Genomic DNA, 25,042 nt, shown 5'->3' on the forward strand with positions numbered 1-25,042 from the left:
GACAAATTAAAAAATACAGTTTTGCATTAAAAATATAAGAACATGTATTTTTTTGCATAAATAATCTAACATGCAATTTTTTGAACTAAAAATTTAACAATAAAATTTAAAAATATTGTTTAATTCTTCATGATAATAAAAAATTAGTCACAATTTTTCGAAAAATCAAGATTTTTCAAAAAAATTGGTCATGAATTAAAAAAAAAGAAAAAAACACAGTTCTTCACAGACCCACCTAACATCAGTCATTCCAACTCAAAAATCCGCCTCAAATCGAATAAATTACATCAAATTGAATACATGTTTTGATAAACAACACTATAAGAAATCGAAGCCCTATAATATTAACACATTATTATCAAAATATTAAATAAAATCGATTGAATTGAGAAGAAAAAAAAAACACAGTTCTTCACAAACATCAGTCATTCAATCTCAAAAATCAAGCTCAAATTGAATAAATCAGATCAAATTAAATATATGTGATGATAAACAACGTTATAACGAATCAAAATCCTATAAATTTAACACATTATTTATAAAATATTGAGTAAAATTGATAGAATGGCGGAAAAAAATAAAAAAAACGCAGTCCATTTTTTCTTCACAGACATCAGTCTTTTTTTCTCAAAAATCAAACTCAAATTGAATAAATAAAGTCAAATTGAATACATGTGATGATAAACAACACTATAACGAATCAAAAACCTATAAATTTAACATATTATTTGTAAAATATCGAGTGAATTTAATAGAATGGCGGAAAAAAAAAAAAAAAACGCAGTTCCTACTTGTTTTTCGTGCACCCATGGCTTCAAATTCAAATTCAAATTAGATATGTATTCGTCCAAAACACTCACAAATTATGAACAAAAACGTCTGAACAACACTCTTACGATTAATTACCCTTAGATTTTACAAAAAATGATGCCCTCTTTTGCTTGAAATCAAAGAAATGGTGAAACCCTAGAACTTTTTTTGGTTTCTTCACATATCCAAATTTTTTTGATCAAAATCGGTGATTCTTACTACCTTTTATTGACTGAAAAATTTAAAATAAAGCTTGCAAGATTCGATTATAGAGCTGAAAAAGATGAAAAATGATAAGAAAATGACAAAAAACCATGAAAATCATGAAGAACACTGTACAGCCCGTATTCTTGGACGAGTCTCAACAATGACTCGGTGATTCACTATTGGGAAACGCCCTGTATTGTAGTGGAACCGGCATGAGGTCTGCCTATTCTCGAGTTGAACCGGGCAAATCCGGTTCGACTCGCCGAGTTTTCAAACCCTTATTAGGACGTCTCAATGAAGAGGATACTGTCAACTCGCGAAGTCATTTTTACATCGATTAGGATCAGAAGTCTCCCAAGAAAGCATTGGAGCAATATTTGTATTAGCATATCAGCTGAGAGAACCAGGAATGGAAAGTACACCATATGTGTTCCCTGATGATTGTCCAATAGAGACTCTTTTGGATCAAGAGTATTCAGATCTTGATGATGAAACCATCACATGAACAGGAGTAACACCAGAGGTTTCCTAGTCTGCTTCACTAACTGAGAATGCCAAGGCTTACGCATTTATTGCAGCCTCAGTTTTGCGTCTGTTCACAAGGTCTCCTGAGAATTATGGAAAGGCATGGAACCATATTAAAGATGGATATTCTAACTTCTACACCAAAAGGTGCACAGTATCCGGAATAACCCCAAACGATGATGTAATGACAACCATACAGAGGCAATTTTCTCTTAGTGATCTCTTCAAAGCAACACTATATCGAATTCTGTATTGTAGCAATGGAGATAACGCGGCAGAAAACTTGAAAAAGTTTCTGTATGATCTCCATCTGTCACATACTCGAATGCATATACTGCCTATCTTCTGCAGGCTTTGTAGGTCACTCAATTGTTAACTGAGATATTGCTGACAGCCATTCGGACAGATCGATATGACAGACAAATTCAAGCCTTGATTAAGGTTATCAAGTATATGAAGGATCCACAAGCCGGACATGCAAGAAAGATGTGGAAATATGGAAGAATATTTGACCCCTCATCCATGGCAGACCTACAGACTAGGATGTGCCCCAAACTTTTTATGATACTTGCCTGTGCTCTCCAAAAAGAATCTGCAAAAACGGCAGAAAACATACTGAGTATTAGACAATTGGAAGATGTTAGTGAGGAAGATAAGCAAAGGTGCAGAGATGCAGCTACCCGGTTAGTGAAATACATAGACCTTGAAAATGCAAAAAGAGAAAATGCAAAAAGAGAAGATAAGTTTTGGTGTGGAAATGAAATCATGCAAAATAGGTCTTATTTTCTTGATTTTGATTTTCTGATTTTAAGTATCTCAGGTATTAAACAATTCAAACGATGGATTTTGACAATATCCAATATATTAAGAATCTATGCTTTAAAATCCGTGTACCAAACAGGCTCTTACAGTATTTCTTTTTTTGAAAGGCTATGATGATAGATGATGATGAGGGCCTGAATTGATTTTGTTATATTGATTGGAGGGATTTTAATCTTTAAGTCATTGAACTAAGGTTTAAGTGATTCTTCATCTCTCCATCTCTCTCTCTCTTTCTCTCTCTCTGGATATTTTGGTTATATTTTACATCATGGGATAAGTAGTTATTTTCCCTTATTTTTTACCAATAATTTTTCATTGCATTGCATGCACTTGTTTTCTCTCTCTTTTCTTTTAATAAGTGATTTAAAAATTGGTGACCTGATCCAAAATTGAGTGATTCGGATCCGGAATCGTCATGACTGTCTTGGATCTGGTAAAAAACCAGGACTCGATCGATTGATAACAGTAGACTCGCTAATTTTTTCACGGAATTACCGTTTCCGACGATTCTTAGCCAATTCTTCACCGAGTCTAGAGAGAAAAAAAAAAGAAAGGATTAACAGTTTTTTCTTGAATTATTATTTAAAAAATTTGAGACATAAATTATCGATTCCATCAATTCTTCCGATCTGATCCACAGATTCCCCCGATCCGACAGGGTATGGATGCGACCTATTCGAGTTACCGATTCATTTTAAAAAACATTGCTTTTTAATGGACATCTATATCCTTTTTTCTTTTGATGAACATCTGTAACATTGTTCTATTTTTGTTCTGTTAAATTGGAGCTCCATTTTTCAGGCTAAAGTAACGCAAGAGTTGATACGATGATATTTTTTCTATTATCTGCTGATATTTTTTATGTTCATTCTTGATTTGGTTTTTGTAATTTTTTGGATGTTATTTTAGTTCAGATATTGTGGTACATATATAATTGGAGAATTACTTAAATTGATTCTTGGTTCTTCGAGTCACAGAAGTTCAATTGATTCGTGGTTCAACGAGTCACAGAGGTTCAATTGAGCATACTTTATTTTATTTAATCTCATGCCAACTTTATGTTATTAGATGGTCCATCTTCGAAGTTATCATTGGTGGATTGTGATAATCAATTACTTAAATTGATTCTTGGTTCTTCGTTCTTCGAGTCACAGGTTCAATTGATTCTTGGTTCTTCGGGTCACTGAGGTTCAATTGAGCATATTTTATTCTATTTAATTTCATGCCAACTTTATGTTATTAGGTGGTCCACCTTGGAGGTTATCATTGGTGGATTGTGATAATCAATTACTTAAATTGATTATTGGTTCTTCTAGTCACAGAGGTTCAATTGATTCTTGGTTCTTCGAGTCACAGAGGTTCAATTGAGCATATTTTATTTTATTTAATTTCATGCCAAGTTTATGTTATTAGATGGTCCACCTTCGAGGTTATCATTGGTGGATTGTGATACTCAATTGCTTGGGAGATTAAATGTTACATGCTAAATATGTTTAATCTTGACTAGTGTTTGAAAAACCGGTGATTATAATTGGTGGATTGTGATAATCAATTGCTTGGGAGGTTAAAAGTTACATGTTAAATGTGTTTTGACCAGTGTTTGAAAAATCGACGAGCCAATAAAAAATCATTGATAGATAGTGATACTTAATTGCTTAGGAGATTAAATGTTGCATGTTAAATGTGTTTTGTCTTGACCAGTGTTTGAAAAATCGACGATCCAATAAAAAATCATTGGTGGATTGTGATAATCAATTGCTTGGGAGATTAAATGTTACATGCTAAAATATGTTTTGTCTTGGTCAATGTATGAAAAATCAGCAATCCAATAAAATCTCAAATGATGTTACGGCACATCCACCAATTTTTTATTAAAAAAACTCTTAGATATTCCCACGACCTTGTTGGCCTCATTCCCAAACATCAAATCTGACATCAAATGAAGTCACGGCGCATCCACCAATTTTTTATTAAAAAACCCTCAGATATTCCCACCACTTTTTGCTTGCATGGAAGAAGCCCTCACATGTTGGCCTCATCCCCGAACATCTCATTGGCAATGGTGATGTTGCACCACATTTTATGTGCCTTTTTCATCCCACATCTTTTACATGTGGGATAATTTTCATAGCCCACCCTAAAAAAGGATGGTATTGAATAAGCATATAGATTAATACCAGTGGTTTAAAAAATGGATCGGTGGTTCAGATCGAGTATCCAAAAAACTCATTTGGATCGATGAATCAGCGATTTGGATCGAAAATCAGCCGAATCGGTTAGATTAAGCTTTAAAAAAATCTAAAAAAATTATTAAAATTTATTATAAATATTATTTTTTAGGAATCCAATAAGAAATTGAGATACTACATTATTAATTTTTATTTTTTCATCAATATGTAAATATTGAGATATTTTTTCTCTGTATGAACTTATTTTGACTATTAAATTTACATCACACAAAAGAAAAATCATAGAATTATCATAGATAAAACATATAATCATAGATGAACTATAATAAAGAATGGCTTTAATCGATAAAAAATGGCTACCAAAATCTCGAATTGGTGGAGAACATTATATACTGAAATTGAACTTGTTGGTTTACATTTTATAATTATTTTATTATACAAATAATAACAAATCCAACCTCTTATTTTTTTACAATAAATACTTGTTGCATTACTTTTGATCTTTTTTTTTTTACAAAAACCTTCTATTTCTTATAACAATAACTTTTTATTTATTTTTTTACAAGATATGCTTGTCGTATTACTTCTTCTTTTTTTTTTAACAAGAACCTTTTTTTTCTTTTTTTTACAAGAACCTTATATTTTTTTACAATTAACTTTTATTTTTGACAAAAAAAAGGAAATTTTGTTATATTACCTTCTTTTTTTTTTTTACAAGAGCCTTATATTTGTTTTACAATAAGCTTTTATGTTTTGACAAGAATTTTTTTTTTTGTTGTATTACCTTTTTTTTTTTGACAAGAAATTTGTAGTTTTTTTAAACAAAAAATATATTTTTTTATAAGAAACTTTTATTTTTTTTGTAAAGAAAAATTATTTTATAAAAAGGAAAAAATTAATGTTTGTGAACAAATAATGGCACCTAGGCAAGAATTGAAATTGATCCCGCGAAGTCCAGCACACAAAACAACACTCTAACCACCACGTCAAATGTTAAGTTGTGATACAAAGAAGTCACTCAATGATTATATCATATTTCTTTCTGAACTATTATTTTGACGCAAGTGTCCCACATTAAACCCACAGAACAAATTTGATAAGGATAAATAGTCTTCTGCTACCAAAGCTAGTCGCGCGCGAAACGCACATAGCAGTGTGGGTTTGTGATGAAGCACGTATTTTTTACAATGGATACCCATTGTAACTCGAAAATTTACAAAAATGCCCCTTGTGACTCATGACGTTATGCACGTACACATAATGGGGCGAGTCATGACGTCAAACCGGACGAATGGCATCAACCGGACTGTAAAGAATCGCCGGTTCTTCTCTAGAATCGGGCGATTCCCACTGATGAATACTATTAAGTATGGATGGATGGACTCTATAAATAGATCTTATACAATGACATCTATAAAATGAAATGGTCTGTAATTCTTTTTAAGATTAATTTTATTTATTTATTTTTACGATTTAATCCTTTTTAAAATTAATTATATTTATTTATTTTTATAATATATAAACATAAAGTACATATAATTAATCTTTAATTATATATAATTACAAAAATAAAATTACATATAATAATTTACAAAATTTAACTTAATTATATGAAATTGTTGTATTATCTCATAGGATATTAAAAACAAGCTAAAAATAATACTAATATTGGTTTATTGAACATTAAAAAAAATTACTAGTTTATGGGATATTTGAAGAGAGAAAAATAACAATAGCTCATACTACTTTAGAATTTATTTCAAGTTGCTTTATCAATTATCTCACATTGTAAATATGAATTTCTTTATTTATTTTCTTAATTTTATTAAAATATGATTGCAATCTTCGTATAATTTCTTTATTAATTTTCCTAATTGTTGATGAAAATCTTCATATAGGAAAAGAATATCTCAATATTCGCATATTGATGAAAAAAATGAAAATTAAAAATGTAGTGCCCTTATTTTTTATTGGATTCCTAAAAAACAACATTTATAATAATTTTTAATATTTTTTACTTTTTTTATTATTGAATCCGATTGATTCGGTTGATTCCCGATCTGAAACACCGATTCACCGATCCAAATGGGTTTTTAAAATGCCCGATTCGAGGCACCGATCCGTTTTTTAAACTACTGGTCTTGACCATATGCCTCGATAGCTGTTAGCATTATCAACAACACTAATCTTGGCTTTCCATTTGCTAGCTTTATGGCATTATGTGTTCCAGCTGAATGATCGAGTCGAGTTCTTTTTCTGAACATTTTCTTAAAAAAGACATTGGCTTATATTATGGGATTGTATACAATAGGACCATTTACCTTTAATACAAGTAGGTTAAAAGTACTCATAACCATCCGATATGAAATCTAATAGCTTAGGTATGTTACAAAGTTCGAAAAAAAAATATTCGAAAAATAAAATTTAGAGTTTGAGCTTGAGCTTGGTCAATAGAATAAATACATCCATCCAATTTCACATCCAATGGTTACGATTAATTGTGACCACCTTGTACCAAAGGTAAATGGTCTCATTGGATACTTTTTCTTATATTATTAAGTTTATAAATTCTACCTTTGTTTCTTTCCTTGTTGGAAATGAACTTCAGAAATCTTACAGGATGTTGATGTAAGAAAAAAAAATCAATTTTCTAATCTCTCTCCTTTGTTAATTACGGACTTAAAATGTTATTCCTCCACATTTTGAAAATCGACAACAATTGAATGATGTTGAATGTGCAGATCGTTCCATTGAACAGATAAGATTTGAATAGTTGTGAGACAACTATGTTCTCTTTACTTCTGATTTCACTTCTTCCTGATAAGAGCAAAACCCAAAAAGATCTCCTCAATCTGTGATAACATCAGCGCCTATTCAACAAAACATTAATGGGACATGGAGGTAAAGCTGAGAAGCTAATGCAAGTCCGGATAGAAAGCCTATGCTGCAGCTTAAAGGATGAAAGTGAATATGACAGTGAAGAGAACATACTGATGAAGCACATGGACAAGAACCTTGTATTAAACTTTAAGCAACATCTACGTCCCTGCACCACAAGGGACTTGCTCACAAGCATCGCAAGAACGTGTACCAATAAATTAAGAACCCTGCTATTACAACAATCCAATCCTGTTAACTTGGGGCAGCTGAGACATTTTGTTTTTCCTCTGTGCATAATCTGTCTTTCCTCGACTCCTTGACCTCGACACCTCTCCTTATACGCATCCAGCAATCCAAGTCCCCTTGTACTCGTCTTTTTCATTTTCATGCTTATTTTTTTCAAAAACATCTAATAATTCTGTATAAACGCAAATGTTGGACAATATTTAGCGAACTTAAAAAGATCAGGACCTTTGGTTATTAATTGTGCTTTCAAGCGAATGATTATATTATAGGGAAAATTTTGTATAGAACCCTAATTCCTCATATTTTTTTATAGTAGACCCACCTTCCGTTTTTTTTTTCAAGCGGCATAAGAAAACTTTTAAAGATTTTACCATACCCCTCATCTCTTATCTCCCTCTTTTATTGACTTTTGATAATAAAAATTAACCCAATAAATTTTTTTATACCATTTCAACCCAAAAACTTTTTTAATAGGTAAAAAAGAAAAAAAAATGTTAAAAACGTTTTTGGGATAAAATGATATAAAAGATTTGTTAGGGCTAATTTTTATGATCAAAAATCAATAACATATGAGATAAGAGATGAAATTTCTTTATACTATTTGAAAGAAAAAAGGAAAGATGGTCTACCATGAAATAATATAAAGAATTAAAATTTTATACCAAATTTTCCCTATATCGTAATTCTTTTTGGTTTGTGGTTGATAGTGCTTGGAGACTTTTTTATTTCTTTTAGACTATCAATGGCAATCGAGTACTAATGCGCCTTGATTCTTTCCAACAAGTATCTATTTACATGCAATAGGTTTATCAAAAAAAAATTATTACTGCAATTTTGAAGGACATTGAAAAGTGTATCACATAGCATCCTCTCTCTTCTTTCTCTAGCTCCAAACCCTAAATCTAAAGATATTATGCTTATTGCTCATGTAGTGATAATTTCGAGGAAAATGCATCATCGTCGTTGAATGATCCAGAGCCCATGCCTAACAAGTCTCCACATGAGATTAAGAAAATGGTGTTGCCATTCACTTTTCCATACACGAAGTTATCAAATCTGTGTTGATTAGTTTTTCCATAAAACATGAATAACCGGTCTCTAGAGCCCATGCCTAACAAGTCTCCACATGAGATTAAGAAAATGGTGTTGCCATTCACTTTTCCATACACAAAGTTATCAAATCTGTGTTGATTAGTTTTTCCATAAAACATGAATAACCGGTCTCTATCTTGGTAGATTAAGGAAAAACATCATTGTCATCATCCAAACTTTATCCCAATGATTTGAGTTCAGAAAGTAGTGAGAAAATATATGGTGACTTTTGCTCTTACTGAAGGTATGACTCTTGATAGAGAAGAATGGATCATATTCTTCCATTCTTCTCTGTCAAAGGTCATACGTTCAGTAAGACCAAAAGTCACCATATATTTTCTCACTATTTCTTTCCATATTCTTTTAAGCCTTCCCCTTGCTCTTTTAGAGCCTTCCACTTGAACAAATTCGCACCTCCTAACCAGTATTGTATTAGGTATACGTTGTACATGGCCAACCCACCTAGCTCTACTTTCCCTTATCTTGTTGCTTATTTAAGTCACACCTAAATTCACTCGTATATATTCATTTCAAATTTTATCTTGTCTTGCCACTTATTTATCTCAACATCTTCATCTCAGCTACGCTCATCCCATGAATATGTTGTTTCTTAACCACTCAAACATTTTGTCTCATAAAGCATGATTGATCTTACAGTTGTCCTATAGAACTTTCCATTCAGTCTCTATGGTTTATGGTAATCACCGCATACCATTGAGATTGAAAGAGCTCTATAGGATGATTGTAAAGTCAATCATGCTTTATGGGACAGAATGTTGAGCGATTAAGAAACAACATATTCATATGTTGCGCGTAGCTAAGATGAGGATGTTGAGAAAGACAAGTGGCAAAACAAGATAGAATTCAAAATGAATATATACGAGGGAATTTAGGTGTGGCTTTAATGCGCGATAGATGAAAAGTATCAAGGGCTAGTATTGGCTCACTTAAAAATGTCTCACCACCTCAAGGCTATAAATAGCCTCGCTCACCCCATTCTCTACACATTTATAAGCTATTGTAAAGAGAGAATTGTCGTCCTTGAGCCTCTTTCCCTTTTTCTAGTGAAGCTCCTTGTAATGATGATGGTACATGTCAAATCTTATGGTGTCTAGTTCTACCCCTTCAAGGTAATCACCCCATCAACTCTCTTTCATTTTCCAAGCTTTATCCTTTTTATTTTCTTGTTGTAATTCATCATTTACCGCAACATTCTAATCCTATTTCATTAAGCTCTCGTGACCCATTATACTCCTCATACCATGCATGTATACTTTGTAGTATATATTGTGTAATCAGCACCTTCTATCACTAGACAATATCTACCTTTTTGTTTCTTATGAGATGATTTTCTAGGCTTCATCAAACCGTTTTGGGCTTCAAAATTACATCTCTCTCTCTCTCATTTTGAACAATACAAAGTTGAGAATTAATGATTTCAAGTTTTCTATTGGTGTGAGTGAGTGTGCCCTTGAGTTTATGTCATTTGTGCTTTCATCTACAAGACAACAATAAGTCTTTAAAAGATCTGATTTGTGATCCAAGCATTAAGGGTTCAATTGTTAACTTCTTTTTTTCCTTTTGAAACCCTATTTACTACGGTTTTGAGTTCATAACAGTTGTGAGTCATTGAGCTTTGAATTTGTGTTGTCAATAATGTGTATTTGATGATAGCAAAGTTACATGTGCAGTCTATGTAAGTATGCTTGCATAAAGTGACATTGTTTGAGCTTTATGTTCCAACTATTAGATATTGTGCTGAGGACTCTATTGAGTTGTAATTTGAGTTTTTCAAGTTATATTAGATTCAAAAGTTAGTTGGATTTTGTGTCTAACAGTTGTGAAAGTGTATTTGCACTTGCATGTGCATGTATTGGTTATAAACTTTTAAACTACATTCACAATTCACAAGTCAAGTATTGTATACAATAGCATCCTACCGTCTATATCACTTCAAAAGTATATCTGCATAGCATAAAAGGACTATGAGGGATCACCTAAGCTCAAGAGCAAAGAATCAAAATGTTGTTGCAAATGATGAATTACAGCAGCGGAATAAGAAGGATAAAGCTTAGAAAAGAAAGGAAATGGATGAGGTGATTACCTTAGAAGACAAGAGTTAGACACCTGGGAGCTATGTGTAAATGATCATCATGATCAAGGGAGCTTCACCAACACAAGGAATGGATGAGGTGATTACCTTAGAAGACAAGAGCTAGACACCTTGGAGCTATGTGTAAATGATCATCATGATCAAGGGAGCTTCACCAACACAAGGAGCAAGAGGGCTTAAGAACCAAAATAAGCACTCAAGGGGCATGGCAATGTCTCTGCCTCTTCTCTCTCTCTTTCTCATAATGCTCGTGTGTTTTGAATGGAAGGTGAGCATGGATATTTATAGATTTGAAGTGGTATGACATCATGAGTAAGTCAATCCTAGCCCTAGATACTTTTCATCTATGCCACATGAGAAGGCTTGATCCTCGCCACATATCCATGTTTAGCCATCACGATCAATGGATGTGATTTGTACATCATTATCACTCCATTAAAACCTAGATTAAACTATTTTCCCAAATTGTCCTCGTCCCATATAAAGTTTCCACATATGCCCTTTAAGCATTCTATAATTGACCATAAAACTTGATGAAAATAATAAAACATCATAAAGGTAAGGGCATGCAACTAAGATAATATCCCATATATTGATCAATCATAATGTGTCATTCCATAACTTCATATGAGTTTAGCCAATGGGACAATGTCTTACAAAAAGCCACATTTTTCATTTTCTCTCATGGATTAGGTTTTCATCCAAAATATTATACTTAGCCTCAACCCTAGGTACATGTTATCCAATACTAATGTGTGCCAAATTTCCACATGACAAAATAATATGACTTAGGCCATAAAATAAACTTTTATTAAAAACTGAACAAAACACATAATTCCACAAGAAGACATGGCCCCTTGTATTTGACGTGATGATGACGCCAGCAACAAGGTGGCCCCCTAGGATGCCACAGCCACTACTTGGGTGCCACGTGGACACCCCCACTAACTGCCCCGTGGTAGAATTAACCCCAAGCAATTTTGAAAATAACATTTTTTTTTGCTCCAAAACAATTTTTGAAAAATTCTAAAAAATTCTCAAAAACTTTCCAAATGATTATCCACCATAAATACACATTTTCTCATCAAAACAAAATGAGACAAATAGTAAATGAGATCTTTAGGCTTAAATCTAAGTATCGGAGTACTCTACTGCGTTAGTTTGAAACAACAGTCCACTTATCTCGGAATGACCTAATAAACCTATGCTCCACAAGAGGGCATAATTCAACCTCGTCAAAGTAATTCCAATCAAGCTTTCGTCACCCGGTTCTCAGTGGATTACATGTACACCTTTGTGGGATATAAAAGTGCTCACATACAAAAATCTTCTCAAAACACATGTGCACTAGCTCTTCTTAGTAAACTCATACATTAAAAGAATGGCTTCTCGTGCAACTTTGACGACACATTCTACAATATAGTCTCATGTAAAGGTATGGACTCATCTCCCGTGAATCATGACTATCCTATACATAGTTGTTACTCAAAGGGTACTCGGGTTCTATTCCCTCTTTTTGGTTTTTCTAGCCCTAGCCAAACACACCAGCCATGAGGCACACTCATAACCATAGCTATGACTCGAAGGTGACCCCCACAGCTCTGCAAGAGATCTCTCTCTCATCGAAATCACTCGTTGCCTCTTGTACTCGAGATATATGATTCTGGGCCCCAATGCACAAAGCATCCAAAATCATCCTCTCTCACTCCCACAGAGCGAGAGAATCTTAACTTTAAGGCCTTGAAAAGCCATAAATCCAACATTCGCCCACTTGGCATTTTGAGGCCTTATAAGTGATTCTCTCTCTCATTCTCATGCATACTAATACATGCTAAAGCATACTTATAATCAATATCACACAAGCATACTCATATCATGCAAGGGATGGCTCTAAACTCAAGGGCTTACTCACACTAAAGGGAAGCTCAAGGCCATTAATACACCACTTAATTTTACTCAAATCAAAGAGAGATGAATTTTTGAAGCCTATATCGGTTTGGTGAAGCTACGAAAAACAGCTCATAAGAATCACAACTATATAGCAATGTAGTGAAGTATATTGTGGCAAATCCTCGAATACTTGTCTCCAACCCCAAGGTCCAATTGGCATCAAATGATCAATGTTTCTTGGACCACAATAAGGACTACATAGATCAAATATTGATGCACTATGTATCTGCTTAGAAATATACTTAAACCAATTCCAAATACCTGAGCTTAAGATTAATGCTCCATGTGCTTCGGTGAACAATATAGTAATACACGATTTACAAGAGAAGAAATCTTCTTTGAGGGTCTACTATCACAGTGATTAGTAGATGCCGAGGTTGAATTTATATATATATAGAGAGAGAGAGAGAGAGAGAAATGATCCTGTGAGCCAGTGGGCTCACAAGTAAAAATGACTCCAACGGCCCAAATTGAATCTGGACCGATCTGACGATCACGTATACTCGATAGTGATTGAATTTTATTTTTTTTTCTACAAATCCAAATCACTTGAAATTTTAACTGTGTTCTTCAAAAATAAGTAAATCTTCGAAAAATATAAAAAAACTATTTTATATGAAAAAATTAACCAAAATGCCCCCATAAAGTTTTGTAGGTATTTTGGTCAATTCGGTTTTGCGGAATATTTTTTTCTATGTTTATTAGGTACGACTTGATGAGAAGAACACACATCTAAAATTTCAAGTGATTTGGATTTGTAGAAAAAAACTTAAAATTCAAACATTACTGGACATCCGTGATCGTCAGATCAGCCCAGATTCAATCTAAGCCGTTGGGCACATTTTTCTTGTGAGCACACTGGCTCATAGGATCATTTTCCATATATATATATATATATATATATATATATATATATATATATATATATATATATATATATATATATATGTGTGTGTGTGTGTGTGTGTGTACATACATTTTTCTATAGCAGGTGAGCTTTTCTTGAACAATCGCTGCTGGAATCATTGTGGGCTATGAAGCATGAATTGCCTACCTAATTGCAGAAACCACAATATAACTTTTCCCAAAACTAAGATCCTAAAAGTTAATTATAATGACAAAATACCTTTGGCAGAGAAATACTGCAATTATCAAATAAAAATTCATGGCCCCAAACAATATATGCATGCAATACAAAAAAAAAATCCAACGCAAGGTGAAATCCAGTTGTGGAGGGGCTCACCTGAGATGCATAGGTTCAAACCCCATATCCAATGCAATATGTGATGTACAATAGGGACAATCTCCAATTATTGCAATTAGGTTGATGTGTGTGTATGTGTGGAATAAATTAGCACTGGGGAAATAAAGTACCAAGGACTAAAAATAGATGCATAAATTGAACCAGTAATGAAAAAATGGAGGCATGAAACGAAAACATTTCAAAACATGAACTTTTTGAAATATGAGCATCTTAAGATCCCTTATGCCCTAAAAGGGATATGTGTGTTCATACAGTGAGGCTGCTAATTTTGTGGAATGCCACTAGGCCAGGACCGGTTCTTCACTGGACCCAATATGGCATCCACCTCCTGCAACAGGTCATCCACCGATTTCTCCGCACTTGAAATTTCCAAGGCAGAAGACACATTCTCTTTAACCTACAAAATTGCCAAGACTTCAATATGTACTTGATAAGCTGAGTTAGAGACAAGGAAATAATTACTGATGAGATATTTCTACACCAAAGCAAACTCAGAGATTAAAATGTAGATTGACACTGATAAAGGAACCAATGTGATTTTGCATGCATGCAGACTTGCTAATTTAGAAAGGCCCAATGTTGGGCTCAATGGCTAAAAAAATGATTTGAGCTTCTTTCATCAAAGAACATTCCCATACACCCCAAAAGTGCACAAGAAACTCTGATAAAAGGCCTTAATCGTCAAGCTTTCCAAGAAAAGAACAATTCCTTTCCATATTAGAAAATACAAGATGTCACTCGCAGCACGGTAAGAAACAAAACATAGAAATATCGAAACCTCACCGGATAAGGATGACCTTAGAAACCTTATGTTGCAGAAAACATGCTAGTGTTTGTATCAAAGACATTGTACTTATCTAAATATTTAGACAGAAAACATGCTGAATCAGAAAATAAAACGGATTTTCTTTTTTCATCTTCTAATAGAACAAAAAGCTAGATTCCCATGCATTTTCAATTATTACTTAGTGGAGAGAGTAGCAACCTGTCCTACAGAGTTCATGCCAACAAGCACACATGATATTTCTTTGTTCCTCAAGCTGTACTGCAGGGCTAACTTTGAAATGTTCTTTCCTTTCTCTTTGCAATGAACCGCTGCAGCCTTGCATACAGACTGTAAAAGAAAGAAGAAATAAACTGATAAGGAAAAGAATAGTGAAGAATAAAGAAACTGGAAATTAAGGAAAGAGGCAATTACGTTGTAGCCCTCAGATGATATAAGCTCTAAAACTGCACAGTTGAGTGAAGTTGGTCATTGATAATCCTCATTTAAAAAAAAAAAAATTTGATAACTATCCTCATTTAAAAATTTATATTGTGAAACTCATATAATGTTTTCAAGGATGAGTAACCAATGCTCCATGCCTATCCACACACACACGCACACGCACGCCCACACACACACATATGAAAGATGAAACCCATGAACTTATCGAAATGAACGTAAAGCAACCTTTTTGTTTTCTTGAGAAGTGAACTTCAAGAAACCTTTTCTTGCATTTTCATTTAGATATCATAAATATCACTGAGAAAAAAAAAATCTTGAAATCGAAATCATACCCCGTAATGTATCTTATATTAAGCCAGCTCACTATGTAGCAAGAGTCAACCAATGCTTTTCCTGATATATAATTATGGGTTAGTACATTTTGCGATTGAAGAAAGATGTAAATCGTATAGATACGCTGCCTACTACTTTGATACACAGTGGTTAAGTATAGCCATATTGCATCATTTTAGAGCTTCTTTCCCAGCTCCTCAATAAATAGAGCTCAAGTGCATGATTCATAGACCAAATATGTCTTTTAAGTTTGCATTTATTAACTAAGCGCGTCTTGTATGGGCAACTTCAATACAGTTCGACATGAACTTGACATGAGAAGAACTTGCTCCACATGGAAAACAGCTTTGCACCTTCCACTTCTAATAGTTGCAGCGTAAGGTTAAGAAAATCAATCAATATTACAGGGTCAGAGAAATGATGGCTTATTCTACAGTTTAAAACTAGTTCACTATGCCAAGAATTCAAAGTATCAATTTGTGTGACATCATCCTTTCTCTTCTATCTATGTAATCATGTAATTCACAATGGCGGGCATTTACCCTAATGGTATATCTAGAAATGATCTCATGATATATATATTTTTATCATCAAAATTATGAAAACAACTCGTACTCATGCCTTCCAGTTGAACAAGAATCTCATCGAAATTATGAAAAAACAACTCGTGCTTGTGCTTTCTAATTGAACAAGAATCACATCACATCACTTCAGTACAATGAAAGAACCAGATAGATCAATGGCATGTGCTCCACCATTAGCAGATTCAATTTCAACACTGTAGTCACCCACTTGCTTGCTTAGGCATGGTCTTATTTATTCACTTCAATTGTTCATTGTTTTCCATGTTAATTTCCTTTGAGCTAAAACATCTATATATATAATTTAGAAAAAATATGTATGTCTTAAACATCCATACAAATTAGTTTCCAATTTTATTGGTAGAAATAGAAAGTTTTGAGTCTTTTCACTGAAGTCAATCTCTTCTGTTTAGTTACCAGTCATGTCAATCTCCATGATCATCAATTGATTTTTAGAGAAAAAAATGCTGATTTTCCACTAACTAAGCACCACATAGCTGGCACTTGGCAATGCCATATGCTTTCGTTCATTCATGAATTTGATATAAGCTTTAAATTAGAACACAGTCTTAGGAATTCCCGGAATACCGTCTTCCATACCTACTGATCCTCAATCTGAATTTAACACCTTAAGTAGTAGGCACGTATCCAGCTACGACTTACAATTTGAAAATAAAACTCATCAACAAAAAGCATCTTACACAAACATCCAAGAAAAAGTATGAGCCATCTGTGTTAGAGGGGACTTAAATGACAAGCCATCTGCGTGAGAATGCAGCAGCCACATAAGGGATCATCACATACAGCCATGACTTCTCCTTTAAGACTTTAAAAACTATTGGTAAATTAGACTCTTTCAAGGCTTTTGAGCACTATCAAATTCAGATACGCACTTAAATCTGATTGAACCATTACCAATGAAGACATGCAATTTCATGGGGATATGTTCTACACAATAGCCTGTATATATAGTCCATGAGAACAATCGACTAAAGTTCCATGAGTTTGGACACTTGTAAGAACAAAGACATTTATCGATGTGAGGAATGAATGAAAAGAATGACTAACTAAAATTTTAAGCACTAACGAAGCACTCAAAGTACTATAGCCACATGTTTGGTTAAGGAAAATAAGAGACATGTAGAAATTAAAACACCATGGTTATGAGGCGCATGCTACCTTAAGTTCGAGAGATGCAGGATGCCATTCAGGTGGTCCCCCCTCTGTAAGAAGCCCCATCGCAAATGGAGAAGCATTAATTATACCAACACCTTTACTCTTCAAGTAAGGAATGAGGTCTTCTAGGGACGAGTCATTAATGCAATAATGACAATATGATAGTATCACATCTACTGAACCAGGAGCTACTCGATCGAGCACATAAGTAAATATCGACAAAGGGAGGCCAGTGATACCAATGAATCGGACCTTACCAGCTTCTTTAAGCTTTTGAAGTGCGGGAATTGTCTCATTGACTACCTGCAGGGACCCCCCAACCCCCATTTCTTAATCACGAGTGTATCCTTAATAATGACAATAATCAGTTCAACATAAACAGCCAACTATAGTGTGGTGAAGAAAGCAAAGCTATTGCATTCAACAAGCAAAACTAAACTATTAAAAGAAGCAACTCGCAATTCTATAATTTCACAAAAGTCAGAAAGCATTGATTTGGCTAACCAGAAACAACAAAACGAATGAAATTTTATACCACATATTGCTCCAAACAATTTGAAAAAGTAAACATTTAAACGATCATTTATGATTGTTGCTATTTGCTGAAAAGGGCAAAACTTTTTAAACATTTAAAAATTGATTAAAAAAAACTTTTTAAACATTTCTCATGCATGAGTTAACCTGATTATGGAAAGTGGAAATGAAGTGGGTTCAAAATTTTAAGAAGAAACCAAGAGAAAAAGGAAGCGCACTTGATCAGGGTAAAGATAATTTCATCAAAACAAAAAGAAATAAAGAAAGAAGGAAGAGGAAAAGTAAATAATTCAAAGGAATTGGGCTCAAAATCTAAACAATACCAAAAAGCAGTTCACTTGAACAGTGGAAGCAATATATTCATAAGAAAGAAGAAGGAACATGAAAAGAAAAGTTCTCACAACTCATAGACTACCTATCGCAAAAGTAGAATGCATTGAAGAACACAAAGATGTACGAAGGAGGACGAAGTTAGTTACCTGGTCAAGTGATCCAAATTCAATATCATGGCAATGAAGAATATCTACATAGTCAAGCTTTAGCCGGGCAAGACTCTCATCGATACTTCTTGTCACTCTCTCTGCACTGAAATCAAAACCTTCCAGATAACGTCCACATTTAGTGGAGACTATGAATTGATCCCTTGGCACATTCAGAGACTGCAATGCCTTACCAAGAACACTCTCTGATAGGGTAGCACCATAAAACCTATGAACAAACAATGAATTGAAAAACAAAAAATATTAATTAGGTTTTCTCATAGAGTTAACAATCAAGATTGGGTATGGGATTGGGAGAAGGGTGTTATCGTGAATTAATAAAGAAAATCTCAGTTGGGTTTGGAATAGAGAGAGGACACGAAGTAGCAGAGATCAGATAGGGGGATTTGGAGAGGGATGACAGAGAGAACTGATCACGTATTATAGCTGAATTTTGGTGTACGGAGTGAAAAAAGAAGCAGGGACTGCTCATGAGTTATGGAGAGGGAAGATATTAATAGAAACGATATAAACAAAAAAAAATGTCAGATGTGTTTTGGCGTAGAGAGATAAAGAAGAAGGAGAAGAAGAAGAGATTGGATATGGAATTAGAGTTAGATATTTGAGAAAATTAATCAAAACTTTCAGTCGGGTTTTGGTGTTAGAGAGAGAAAAAGAAGAATCAGGGTCTGTACATGGCATTTGAAGAGGGACATCAGAAATAATTGATAAAACAAAATCAGTTGAATTTCGGTGCAGAGAGAGAAAAAGTAAAACTAAACATATGAGCTTAATTAAAAATCACAATTGGGTTTTGAATGAAAGAGGCAAAGAGACACGCAGAGAGACGTGAAATCAGTTGAATTTCGGTGCAGAGAGAGAAAAAGTAAAACTAGACCCTGGTTATGGACTTATTAAAAATCACAATTGGGTTTTGAATGAATGAGGGAAAGAAACACGCAGAGAGAGATGTTACGGGGAGGTGTCAAAGAAGTTGATGCCGAGATGAAAAGCTTCGTAAACGGAAGCAATAGCGTCTGATTCTGCGACATGGCCAAAGACGTTGCCAAGAGGAGAAGCACCGAAGCCCACGCAGCTGACCTTGAGCCCTGTGTGGCCTAGCTCTCTCAACTCAAGAACCGCCATTGATACTCAAGAAGGATTTGAACTTTGAAGCAGTCGCCCCCCTCTCTCTCTGGACTTTCAGCGCTCCCACTTGAGTATCTCCACGGACGCGTACATCTAGAGAGAGACTGGTGAGGAAGAGCTGTATTCTGCAAGTGCTCGTGTTCTCTTCCTCCGGAGCCAGAAAACCCTAGTTTCAGAAAACCCTAGTTTCAGAAAACCCTAATTTCAGAAGAAGCTCAGGAACTCAAACAATTCAGCAGCCATGGTAACCGCCAAGAAGACAAAAAAAAAAAAAAATAGAGAGAGAGACTGGCGCTGGATTGTCAGAGAGAGAAGCCACAAACTGTTTAGGAGATAGTGGAGAGAGATTGGGGCAACAGAGAGAGGGTGCTGGATTATCCAACTGTACTTCTCCCTATCCATCCGTCCATTCAGAATGGACGGTTGAGATGGCTCAATTACAATGCCACGTCTATACGCTACTTTTAAAAAAAACAATTTAATAAAATAATTTTTACGCCAATTTTTGGTCCTTCACTTCTCTCTTAAACTCACAATTAAAAAACAATATCTAAAAACTGAACAAAACAATATATAAAAACTGAACAATGATATTATAAGACCCCCTCCCACACTCGAGCACAGCGTCCCACACTCGAGCACAGTGTTTAAAAAAATGCCGAGTTGAGCCGGATTCAGAATCGCCACAAAACAAGCCTGTTCATTGATAAAATGGGAACCGCCCATGTTTAGAGAGAATCGGATAGGCCGAGTCAGGTTGGACTCGCCACCACGTGTGAAGTTGCCCCAATGTTACCGTGCATATATATTATTTTACATTACATAGGTATTTATATAGCAAAGTTGAACACCCATCATTCGATGTGGGATAATTCTCAAACATCATAAAATAAAAAAAGAATGTAAATATATTCTATTAATCAACAATTAATAATCATATTCGGCGAGAAGGTGTGATGGTTATGGCTTTTGATTTTGGCTTTGATGTCCCAAAGTCGAATCCCCTTGAACGTTGTATATATGTTGTATAGTAGTTTTTGTTGTATAGTAGTTTTTGTTGTATATAGTGGTATAAACATTTTTGTAAATAATATAAAAGGCATAAAAAAATGAAAAAAAAAGTTAATTTTTTATATAGTAGTTAATTTTTGTTGTATGTAGTGGTATAATTATTTTTATAAATAATATGAAAGGCATAAAAAAATAAAAAATTTATTCTATTTGAAATCTCCATCTTTCTACTAACAATCTTTTTCACTAAATTTATTATAGAAACCTAAAAAATTAAACTTTTTAAAAATTGAAGTGTTATTTCCAAAATCTGTATGCATTTTATTAATTTTTACATTGATAACTAAATCTTTTATTTTATTTATTAATTTTTACATTATAAATCATATAATGTACTATTTTTTTTATAATTGTCAATAATATATTTTAAATTAGATAATATTATAAAATATTTTTAATTTGTTATTATTTGTCTAATAAAATAATTATAAAATGTAAAGTAATAATTATAATTTCAATATATAATATTATAATTAGTTAAGTTGTAATAATTTTGAATTATAGTTAGTTTGGCTGTAATAATTTGGGTTTTTTTAGCGGATTAGGGTTTTTCGCCAAAATGAGATTTTAATGGCCATTTTTTCATTTATTTAGTCTACTCTTTATTATAGTTCATGTATAATTATATATTTTATCCATGATATTTCTATAATTTTTCTTTTATGTGATGCAAATTTAATACTTAAGTTTATACAATGAAAGAGCATCTCAATATTCACAAATTGATGAAAAAAATGAAAGTTAATAATGTAGTACCCTCATTTCTTATTGGCTTCCTAAAAAACAACATTTATAATGAATTTTAGTAATTTTTTCAGATTTTTTTTGAAGCATTAATCCAACCGATTCTCGATCCGGATCAATTTTTGAGGTGCCCAATCTAGGTCACCGATCCTCTTTTTAAACCATTGCTCAAGCAAAACCTCGATGGATCACAATTAAATTTTGATTCTGAGTTTTAAAAAGGTTATCAATGAATCCATTCACTCAAGTCCCACACCCATGTGATAATTTTTCTAGTGATCCGTGTTACAATATAATGGTGATTCTTTGAGGTCCTGTTCATATATAATGTTTAGAATGAACAATGACACTATGAGACCTTCTCACACCCATGTGAGCAGGACCCCAAAGGATCACCATTAAATTTTGATATATATCTTTAGAAAATTTATCACATGAATGTAGTATTTGGATGAATGAGTTTATTAATAACTTTTCTAAAAATATTTGTCAAAATTTAATGATGATCCTTTGGGGTCCTACTCACATGGGTGTGGAAGAGTCTCATAGTATCATTACTTTAATAAAATAAAACAACCAAAATACTTTTGAAAGTTTAAAAGGTATTTTGGTCATTATATTTTATCCAAAAAAATGTAATATTTTTTTTATATACCCCTATTGAGATAATAATACATAATAAATTTCATATTTATATAATTTGTAGAAAATAATAAAAATAAAATATTATGAGACGTCGGATCTATATCAAATGGTCAATAGCTTAATATATATCTTCTATACAATAAATAGGGGAACCCTTTCTCTTATCAAAAATATCTAAGTGCCACATTATATATCTTCCATGCCATAGAGAAGGTATAGAAACCTTTTCTTTATCCAAAATGTCTAAATGCCAAATATTGGACGGCAAACTAAACACCAGTGGTGTATCTGCCATGTCTTGCCCCATTGGTCATTGGAGCATCACCATTTGTTTATGTGATGGACATTGACGATTAGTTTAACATGGTTCCCAATAAAGACTCTGCATCTGTGTGGTGTATGGTTTGGCACTAAAAAAAAAGCACACAAATAGCAACTCGTAAGGAAAAAGTTCATGAAAATTGTTTCATGCGGGGTGGACCACATTTCTACAATATGTGGTCCAGATTTATAAATCATCCATGTTAAAGATTGATGCAAATAGGAGATCCATCTAAAAACATGGTCCAAATGTTTTTTTATATAATTATTATTTTTAGTTTTCAAATTTTATTTTTTTTTCGTATTTATGATCTCCCTGTTAAATATTATATATTCTCAAAAAATTAAGATCAAATTATATGTAAAATATATATATTGCCAACCCAACATTTCTACAATATGTGGCCTGGCCGCATAGAAACCATGTCCAAAAGGTTATAGAAGGTTGACACCATAAAATTGAGGGGCACCTTAAAACTCCTTGCAAATTTGTCTTGTTATTGGAAAAGCATCTAATTGATCATCTAAATATCGAGATATATGGGTATAAAAAAAATTTTGAGATTTCGAGTCTAAAAAAAATTAATACATCTTGAAATGCATTATTTGGACAGTCCATTTTCAAAATTTTCATGCATTTATATATATGCTTGATTTAAACCATTTTTTGAGCGTAAATTGTTATAATTAAAGGTAAAAATAAATTCTCATGACATCCTAAAAACTTTTCAACACTAAAATTGCATCTTATGACAAACTTTGGAGGTGCACCTTACTTTGATCGTTTTAAGTTGCAATCTTATGCAAACATCTGTAATTATGAAAATATACATCTTGGAAAAAATTTATACAAAGCATCAACATAGAAGCCGCACTTGAAGGACCCACGTGAAAAGGTTGTTTTGACCTTGAAAATCCTCCAATTAATCAGCTCAGCCTCAAGTTGTATAGATATGAAAAAGATAGAACATTTCGTAAATACTAATTATCAAATTAATAAATTTAGTTAAGCTATAGATTAAAATTATACATTTTAAAATTAGTTTTTCAGATAAACAGTCTTTTTGAAAAATAACGTTATAAAAGCATTACTTATAAGAAACAACTTTTCTAACTTTTTTATTTAACTTTTTTAATAAAAGGTTTTGATATTTATTTATTTATTATAGTATACATGTATTAAAACACAGTGAATGGTGGGATATGTCACATTCAATTGTGAGATCTACTAAATGAAGACGCGGGATTAGGGTAACCAAATTTAAGTTGAAATAATAACGATAGCTATATCTCTTTCTATATTATCGATATTTAGACTATCATAACATTGGAATGCATCTTTCAATACTAAGATGTTTTTTCTAGATATATGTAGTGCATAATTTTTTTAAAAAAATTATAATTACTCCTAACTGCAACCGCCAGTTTTAATAGAGATATTACGGGGTAAAAATGTATTTTACAAAAAAAAAAGACAGTTAGAAACGGATTTAGATGTATTAAACGAAAAATAAAGATAAGTTTGAAATATAGACAACTATAGGGGATATATTTGATAATTTCCCAATAATATTTGCCACTTACTAATTATAATCAATGTGCATTTAATTTATCAAGGAAAATATGTTATTCATATATAGAAAACAGAAGATTGAATATTATTTTATCTGTACATATGCATAAAGACAACTAAATTTAGAGCATCAGAATAGCCTTTGTGATGCAAATAAAAAGTTAAATTTTAATTTTTATATTTTTCTAGGACTTAGAAAATATGTTATTTGAATTTTTAGGTCTTTTAGGATTATTCTTCTCATTTTTAGTTGTAGAGATTTATGGAGCAGAATTAGAAGTTTATTTTTTAAAAAAAAGATGGATATGGTTAGGATTCGCATAGTTGGGTTAGTTGGGATATGTTATATTTGTTTTTAAGAGAAAAAGGAGAAATAAAGTTTAGTTTTGTATTTTTACTTTATTATTATTATTTATTATTATTATTATTAGTTTATATTTTAAGGGAAGATGTCCATTCTTTGTTAAGAGTCATTAATGATTAAGTGAAAAGTTTTTGGGGAGGACTCCCTTGCAGACAAGGTATAATCTCTCAAACCTTTTTTTTTTTAGTTTATTATTTTTTTCTTGCATTATTTAGTATCAAAGCCTTAAGATCTATATTGATATAGTTATGGAGTGCGTAGATCAAATATTTGAGTGATTAGATGAAAATTTTGAAAGACTCAAAGAAGATCTGATAAAACATATTGGCAAAATAATATAATAAAGTTTACAATATCTTTTTAGTAGATTGTAGCAGTAGGAACAAAAATATGAACAGGTAGATCTCAACACAAAAGACGATGTTAATAACCCAAATGTACAAAAAAATTTGAAAATCAATTATGAAGAAAAAGATATGTGTGATGCAATATTTGAAATCCAACCCAATGAGTTTGAAGGATAAATTAAGATTATGCTTAAGATCCTAGTGTTCTACTTCAAGTTGCATATAAAGTATTTGACAAATTGGTTTATTGAAAACAACGTACCGAGAAGAATGTACAAATTGGTTTATTGAAGACAAAGTACCAAGAAGAATGTTGGGACTGCATCATCAACTTTTGATAAGACTTCTAAAATATTTAAGTTCAACAAACTCGAGTTCGAGCTTGAAAGGTAGGCTAGG

General features: G+C 32.8%; 1 protein-coding gene across 11 annotated transcripts; it reads right to left on the reverse strand.

The window, feature by feature from the left end:
• Window positions 1-14,212: 14,212 nt before the first annotated feature.
• Window positions 14,213-19,887, reverse strand: LOC18442443 (NAD(P)-linked oxidoreductase superfamily protein). 11 transcript variants are annotated; one of them, XR_016046965.1, is made up of 8 exons: window positions 19,406-19,887; window positions 18,430-18,658; window positions 17,674-17,719; window positions 17,420-17,463; window positions 15,659-15,719; window positions 15,297-15,328; window positions 15,084-15,212; window positions 14,213-14,495 (listed from the first exon to the last, which is right to left on the reverse strand). XR_016046965.1 is itself a non-coding variant. In XM_088855017.1 (6 exons), the coding sequence occupies exons 1-6, from the start codon at window positions 19,573-19,575 to the stop codon at window positions 14,361-14,363; spliced, it is 753 nt and encodes a 250-aa protein (XP_088711143.1). In that variant the 5' UTR covers window positions 19,576-19,887; the 3' UTR covers window positions 14,213-14,360. The 11 variants fall into 11 exon arrangements, 3 of the variants coding, with proteins under 3 accessions (XP_088711143.1, XP_088711142.1, XP_006852721.1); XR_016046963.1 differs by having other exon boundaries at window positions 17,420-17,538; XR_016046967.1 differs by lacking the exon at window positions 15,659-15,719.
• Window positions 19,888-25,042: the final 5,155 nt, after the last annotated feature.

Source organism: Amborella trichopoda, chromosome 13 (genome assembly GCF_054954075.1).
Source record: "Amborella trichopoda isolate Santa Cruz 75 chromosome 13, AtrichopodaSantaCruz75HAP2 v2.0, whole genome shotgun sequence".
NCBI classification, from domain to species: Eukaryota; Viridiplantae; Streptophyta; class Magnoliopsida; order Amborellales; family Amborellaceae; genus Amborella; species Amborella trichopoda.